Here is a 7,375-nt window from a genome sequence, read left to right as displayed (position 1 = left end):
ATATATGCTTTCTCAAATTTAGGGCATCACTGTCCATCAGACTTTCCCCATTCCTCATCTTTATGTAGCAATAACAACAAATCTATATCATATCTTTAATTTTAGTGTATCATTATACTTCAATTTCCACTTTCATATACTCGTATACAGAAACGCAATAAGACATGCGCATGTGTTGTCTTTGAGGTATTATTTACATGGAATGGACTTTACAACGCTGTTCAACAATCCGTCTTAATTTCTTTTAGTTTTTCTTCTTTTTGGGGTTTCTTTTTTTACCCAAAAGAGATGGTCTCGTCTACCTTTTTCCATTTTTTAATATATAATGCGAATTATATAATTATCAAAAGGAACATTGTTAATATATTACAAAAGCTTTTGGGGCAAAGATTGTCTCATATATTAGATTCAGATTTATTATAATCTAATAATCTATATTAATGCTTTTCTGTGGTCTAATCTAATAATGAATGTCTAGAGCATGAGTTGATACCTAGTTGCTTAATTTTGATGTGTATATATCTAATTCAGTATGTAGCTATGATCTTTCAGATTTATAAACTATATATGAATGTTTTTTTTTTGTTTTTTGATCTTAAGATACATAAAAAACAGTTCTTGCTAGAATGAAGATGAACCAAACATGTTCTCAAACCATGTACACAAAGACAACGAATAGAACTATTTGTACGTTTAACTAAAAGAAACAAAAATTGCTGGTAAAAAAGTTACAAAACTCCTATATATAAATAAACTTTGAAGATTTTTTTTCATAAATTATTTAAAACTCCTATATATAAATAAACTTTGACGATTTTTTTTTTTGAGCTATCAGTGAGATTCTGGATTACTGGTGTCAGGGTTTAATTCTGAAATTGTGATGCTAACTTTAACTATTGAGCAGAGATTTGGGTAAAGAATTAGTGAATCATTTCCTGTTTGTTGATTAAGATTAATCATATGATTATTGAATTAAATACACATTTGTGAAGACATCGGAAAAAAAATACTCTATGATAAGAGTAATAATTAACTTATTGTGGTTTAAGTGGTTGGATGATTCATTTTGCAAGTAGATAATCAGGCTTCTAGTCTTTCTTTTGTTTTGTTAAGTTTCAAGTGTATTTTTTACTTGCTACTTACATTTCAATTAACGTGGCCTTAATATAGTACATATATATATATATATATATATATTGGTCTTACAAAACGCATCCCCAACGAAGAATCAAAGTTGAGCAAAAAGTTGAGGAATCAAAACCAAGCAACGAACGATATGACCTTGAACGAAAAGGGTAAATAAAAGTCAAATTTGAACCCAAACAATGCACTGAGAGGCCCAAGTGAGTGACAGCCACTTATTGCTCAATCCCAAATTAGTAAGAGAACAGAGGAGTCGTTACTTATCTCTCCAACCAAATAAAGCATTGAAGACTTAAAAGAAGAAACGACAATTTGAAAGAAAACTAAACTCTTTTAGACCAACAGAAGATAGTACAAAGTTCTACGGGACACTGGTGAATATCAATAACAAGGGGACGCGGCGGCAACAACGTTTTTTTCCTAATCAAAAAACTACAAGAGAGTAACCCCAAACATTTTTTATAATCTAAAGGAGTTGGTTCCACTCATTTCAAGTTCCAAATTAAAACAACCAAATGAAAATCCCATTGCCAGATTTTACCGATCTCAGAAACAATCAGCAAACGCATAGAAGCAGACGCACAAAAAACCACATTGCACCAACTGTGATTCGAGTAAATCAAGCGTTTTAAGCTCCTCCCTCTTCCTTCTCCTCCCGTTCTCGGTTCCATTGCTCAATCCTTGCCCTCCTCTCCTCACTTCCTTCTCTCCCGCCACCAGGGCTCCCTCCTCGTTTAGGGCTTGCTGGTCTCCTACCCCTTGAACCATCCCTGTCTTGCCTCTCAGACCTCTCACTGCTTCTTTTCCCACTTCCATGACGGTAAAACTCGCGATCTCGGTCCCGGTGACCGAATTCCCTGTGAGGAGGAGGATCACGCCGGTCATAATCTCTCTTGTGCCTGGGGCTAATACTCCTGCTCCTGCTCCTGCTTCTGCTTCTGCTACCCCTGCGGTATGACCGCCGATACCTCCCAAAGAGTTTTCTCCTCAGCTCTCTCGAAACAAGCTTCACGTGCATGAAATTACAGTAGCCACCACGGTTACAGTTGTTTTCTTCATACTGCCGACACGTGGCTTCGCGGAAATCAGTCACAGGAGAGAAATCCGCAATGATGGGACGCCCTGAATAGAACCTGCCTTGCAGAGCCTGCAAAGCCGCTGCAGCCTGATCCTCTTCCTTAAACTGAACATATACGTTGCCAATCATGTGATCAGCAAGGTTGTCACAAATGTTGAGGCTCTCAATCTCACCAAACTTTCCGAGTTCCTCAAAGAGATCCTCAAAGAAATCCTCAAAATGCTCTTGGATCTTGCGAGGGTCGAGTGGTTGGCCCTGAGCGTCAACACCAGGGGTTATCATGTCAGGCCTTTGGTACATGTTTGAGAGGAGAAGTGTAGGAGAGATGGTGGGACGGTTGTGGAGACGAGAGCAACGGTCACCGTGGCGGCAAGCGCCAATCTTGAAGTAGAAGGGACAGTTGACTCTGTCCTTCTCGGTACCAAAAATTGAAGCCAAATGCTCAGCCATGGCAGAAGTCCCACCCTGAATTCACAGAATCAAACACACAAAAGTAATTGATACAAAATCTTTATCAACAAGCACAAACACACATACGTAAGGCTCCACACACACATATGTATATCAAATACTAAACGAACTTAACTAATTGTAAAGCCATAGATTTCTATACAAGGGAATGAATTATCCAAGAACGATTGGAGATAAAAGCACATAGATCTTAGTCAGCTATTGGATTTGAGTGAAAATAAATCACATAGATACAACCAAGGAGACGTGAGTATAACAAAATCGGAGACAGAGAAAAAGCTAAAGAGAATTAAAGACAGAAGAAACACCCGAAAGGAGCCAACAAAACAAAGAGACGACGCAACGCTCCAAGATAGAGCTGAGAACAACAGAGACAGAGCCGTAATAGATCACGAAACCGAAGAAAAAGAGAGAGAAGACGTACAGAATGTTACAGTTATGAAGAGATCTGTGAAATTTTAGCCACCGCCGGTGGAAATAATCGCCGACGAAGAGCTGCCGTCTCCCTCTCCGATTGATGATCTAGGGTTTGCTTTGTTCGCGAGTTGGGGGGAGAGAGAGAGAGAGAGATCCTGATATGTGGATTTATATTTAATTGAATTAAAAGATAAATAATGGAAACTTGAACCCGGTTCGGTTTCCTCTTAATGGAACAATACGCTTTTGGTTATTAACTTTATTGACCGGTTAACACGATCGGTACAACTAACTCCTTTATCCAGACCAATGTTTTTCTTAGTTCCTCGTACATTTGGGTACTTCTCAACATTAAGGCTTATAGTTTCAGTATCTGCGGTTTATTACTATCCTCATTTCAACAGCGGCAGGGCTCTTCTGTTGTTCTTGTCTTGTCTTCCTCAGTGGCATGTATCATTTGGACAAAATCAAGAGATCACGAGCGATCTCAATTTTCTGGATTAGAACTTCCATTTTTTGGGGTTTGCATCATTGATTGTGTTAGTCTCTCAACATAACACAGACCTAACAGCACCTCATCAAAACCAAATTACTTTACCAATGAGAGAAGTCAATAAACAGTTTTGAACCTTGAACGAAACCCAAAACATTGATTCCAGATATACAACGATATGAAGTCTTCTAGAGTATTATAANTGAGAGGAGAAGTGTAGGAGAGATGGTGGGACGGTTGTGGAGACGAGAGCAACGGTCACCGTGGCGGCNTGGACACTTCTATACATAATCTCTCTGGGCGAGAACAAAGATAATGAACCTTGAGAGAATTCACTACCTGAGAGGCTTAACTTAGACAAAAAGCACCTCACTTGGATCGCTATATAATGCTACACTGCCTCTCTCATGAGTCTCCACATAATAATCTTCTTTTGTCTATCAACCCGACTCAGACTCTAAGAGAGATTACATCTTCATGCTGTTCAACAATGGCTCACCAGATGCCAGCCTGTCTATAGGACTGCAAAGGGTAGCTGTGAAACGGATGACCTCTAGCCATATGGACTGGCTTCATGGGTGCAGGTATTGCCCAATTTAACTCTCTTCTTGGAGGTGGAGGTGGAGGGGGCATAGTCCTCCTTCTGTCCACTTCTATCAGCATGTACATCTCCTGGATCACCTCTGTCACCATTCATGAAAACATCCCGTTATTTTAATCAACCACTAAAATCAGTAGCAGTTTATCTTTTTGTTCAGACCACTACCTAATTTCAAACTCATTACGTGCAGATGGTAAGAACTTAACATGCCACTTGAATCGGAGCTAATCTCAATGCCTATTATCAGCGCTAATTTTGTAGAAACACTACATCTCACTTGATCAAATGACTGGCAATATAATAACAGAGAAAAACTAGTGTTTGAACAACAAACCTTTTAATAGCTTAGTTGTAACTCCAAACTCCAACCACCAATCTCTCCTACTGCCTACTTTCGCGTTTTGAAATGAGACAGCTAGGTGCACAGTGGCAGTTGCAATAACATGGGGTTTGTACTGCAAGCATAAGGTGGTTCGAAGCCTACATGAAGCAACGCATTATAAGATTATTCAAACTCAATGTGGGGGAAAAATCACATATATTCTAATAATAACAAGGGTCTTTACCAGTCATGCACAAAATTCCATGCAGATGTTGCAAGGTCAGGCCAAGCGTTCAGCCTATTCAAAGCCGCAGCCAGAGGTTTGTAGGGAAGTTCAATGTCTAGAAGAAAAGCACTTGTGTCGAGCAGAAGCCTCTCCCCGGCCAAAACAATTTCTTTAAATTCATGGTAACATTCCTACAGGCAGAGTAATAAGTAATATATTAGCACAATGCTGCAGTGCGAATTTACCAATAGATAGATTCATAAAATACTTACAGTTTGATGGATTCTAATTGAGGCAGAAGGATCCCACTCATAAATTATTTCATAAGACGCAACAACGACGCTGGACAGTTGACATGGCTCATCTTCAGCTTTGCAAGCGAGGAACAGACTGGCAGTTGCTATCGTCTGCAATTCACCAAGTGAAAATTGGAAGATGATATTATTAAGCATCAATCAAATAATCTTCTAACTAATCACTAGAGACTGAATTAACATTTAAAAAAAGACACTTTCGAAGTATAAATTTCTCCATTACAGACTATTCAATAATTCCTGTCAGCTTCAATGAATGCAATTGATCAGCATACTTATACAAAATAGTTCTTACCTGCCAGTCATTTTTAGCAAGAGACTGACGCATGTAAAACCGGTGGCACATCATCATCGCACATGCTATTGTAACCTGGGACCTGTAGCAACGAGATTGGCAAAAACCTTCAACATGAACAAGTTCAAATGTTATAATATCTTGGGCAGAAACTAAATGCAAGACGTCACTTTCACCGAAACCCGCATTGTTATAACATGAAACTGTTCGGACACACGTGATTAATGCAAAAAAAACGAAAAACACCAGTACCTATGATAGATGATTCAAAAATAGTAGGCCGGAGGAAGTGCACTTGCTCAGAAAACTAAGAACATCAGTTGGTATTTGGTAATGGTAGGAACAGCTGAGGGTTTTGATAACCCAGCAGAAAATTACAAATACAAAGATATATATATATATATATATATATATATATATCAAGGGCATGTCTAAACAGGTGAACAGCTCCAAAGCAAAATTCACAACAGATGCAAAGCCTCCCATTGCCGATGAGAAGTGAGCCAATATATGATGCATGAACACCAAATTTTGACTACTATTACATAATTCTCCATTCATGAGATATAAATGTAGTAGACAAAAATGGAGAATTTTTTTTTATACAGTTCGAGAACCTCTCCAGACCACCTCCCACAGTGGCCCTACGACAAAATTTTCAACAGTTAGGCTAGCCATTGTCATGCATTAGGCACCCCTCTTTAAGCTAAAACAAGTTGCAAGAAAGAAGAAGCATTAAGTATACTCGATGAAGCAAGCAACCAGAGAGAACAAACACGCTACTTCCCAGCAAAAAGAAACAACAAATAAAGAAAGAATACTATTTGTTGTGAGCTTACACATGAAGGTTCATGCCAAGCCTTTGCAGGAAGGTGCAATACGAAGACCGTAGAAACGACTCCTTGACCAGGTCAATCCCATCTTTTCTTGATGGAGAGAAACGCTCAATCTCTTCCCTGGTGAAATACAATTCACATTGAGGGGATTCAAACAAAGAAACCTGTCTCGTCGTCTCCGTTTCAAAATGTTGTCGAGACCGCTTTCTCGGATGCTCCTCTCCCATAGTTAAAAGTTTCGATCTTTTTAACTAACACAAGACAAAGCTCGATTTAGCTGACGGAAATAATATCTGCGAAATATAGCAAGCACCAATCGATCAACGAGGATTCACAGAAACATAACGGAAGTAATGATTCCTTACATAACAAATAAATGCTACAACATAACAAGACACAACAAATCTCAATGGTTGTGTTAATTGAAAACAGCATCTGTTTTTGTTTAAACTTTAAACAGCTTTTATAACATGATACGACACAAATCTGATCCCAAGTTTCGATCAAAACACAACAACAACTACAAAAAATACTAAACAAGAGAATACGATTAATAAAAGTTCACGGCAAAATCTGCAGAACAGATCGATAAATTACGAAACGTGAAGGGGATAAAAGATGAGAAGGGTCGATTGATTCAAGAGATGAGACCAAACTAAAACGAAATCAATTTTAAACAGATAAAGAAATTGGATTAGCTAAGATTTGAGATTTCACTAACCCAAGTTTGCTTGGTCAGGGGAAAGAAAAAAACTCTTTGAAACTTGAAAATTTTCGCTGCTGCTTTTTTTTTTTCTTTTCTTTTTCTTTTGTTGTTGCCTTGAGAAACTCAGGAAAAAGATCTTGCGGTGTTGAGATTTTAATACCTAAAGATAAATATCGTACGCAAGTAAATGGGCCAGAAATTTTTCAAATGAAAAGTATATTAGATTAGATATATATATATGGGCTTGGACATTATGACTATTTTCTCAACTTTCAAAATAATACAGTAACTAGGTAACAACCGCACATGTGCTAGATAAATCTTCCTAATAAAATTAGGGTTACGAGTAAAATTATTTTTTATGATCTAAAATTTAATTTTGTTACTATAAAAAAATATATATAAACCTTGAGAATATGTTTAGATGAAACTAATATATATCAACTAAATATATGTATAACTCACCCGTGAAA

General features: G+C 37.8%; 2 protein-coding genes across 5 annotated transcripts; both read right to left on the bottom strand.

The window, feature by feature from the left end:
• LOC104776815 (splicing factor U2af small subunit A) lies at positions 1,493-3,284 on the bottom strand. Its single transcript, XM_010500946.2, has 2 exons — positions 3,117-3,284; positions 1,493-2,686 (listed from the first exon to the last, which is right to left on the bottom strand). Exon 2 carries the CDS (start codon positions 2,669-2,671, stop codon positions 1,772-1,774), a length of 900 nt encoding a protein of 299 aa, XP_010499248.1. The 5' UTR covers positions 2,672-2,686; positions 3,117-3,284; the 3' UTR covers positions 1,493-1,771.
• On the bottom strand, positions 3,881-7,026 carry LOC104776814 (cyclin-T1-3). Of its 4 annotated transcripts, none has more exons than XM_010500944.2 (7): positions 6,918-7,026; positions 6,200-6,489; positions 5,361-5,442; positions 5,024-5,158; positions 4,770-4,942; positions 4,538-4,683; positions 3,881-4,285 (listed from the first exon to the last, which is right to left on the bottom strand). In XM_010500944.2, the coding sequence occupies exons 2-7, from the start codon at positions 6,421-6,423 to the stop codon at positions 4,098-4,100; spliced, it is 948 nt and encodes a 315-aa protein (XP_010499246.1). In that variant the 5' UTR covers positions 6,424-6,489; positions 6,918-7,026; the 3' UTR covers positions 3,881-4,097. The 4 variants fall into 4 exon arrangements, with proteins under 4 accessions (XP_010499246.1, XP_010499247.1, XP_019099232.1 ...); XM_010500945.2 differs by having other exon boundaries at positions 6,200-6,447; positions 6,918-7,021; XM_019243687.1 differs by lacking the exon at positions 6,918-7,026 and adding an exon at positions 5,613-6,066 and having other exon boundaries at positions 6,200-6,292.

The sequence above is a fragment of the Camelina sativa genome, chromosome 3 (genome assembly GCF_000633955.1).
Source record: "Camelina sativa cultivar DH55 chromosome 3, Cs, whole genome shotgun sequence".
Classification (NCBI taxonomy): Eukaryota; Viridiplantae; Streptophyta; class Magnoliopsida; order Brassicales; family Brassicaceae; genus Camelina; species Camelina sativa.
This window is presented reverse-complemented; position numbering and strand designations above follow the sequence as displayed.

What these genes read in the sequence shown, in the direction of transcription:
- LOC104776815 (XM_010500946.2), bottom strand. Translation starts at nt 2,671, where the DNA reads ATGGCTGAGCATTTGGCTTCAATTTTTGGTACCGAGAAGGACAGAGTC.
- LOC104776814 (XM_010500944.2), bottom strand. Translation starts at nt 6,423, where the DNA reads ATGGGAGAGGAGCATCCGAGAAAGCGGTCTCGACAACATTTTGAAACG. An exon ending in TTGCTAAAAATGACTGGCAG is followed by an intron (nt 5,159 to 5,360) that starts GTAAGAACTATT and finishes GGTGAATTGCAG; the next exon opens with ACGATAGCAACTGCCAGTCT. An exon ending in TGGAATTTTGTGCATGACTG is followed by an intron (nt 4,684 to 4,769) that starts GTAAAGACCCTT and finishes TGCTTCATGTAG; the next exon opens with GCTTCGAACCACCTTATGCT.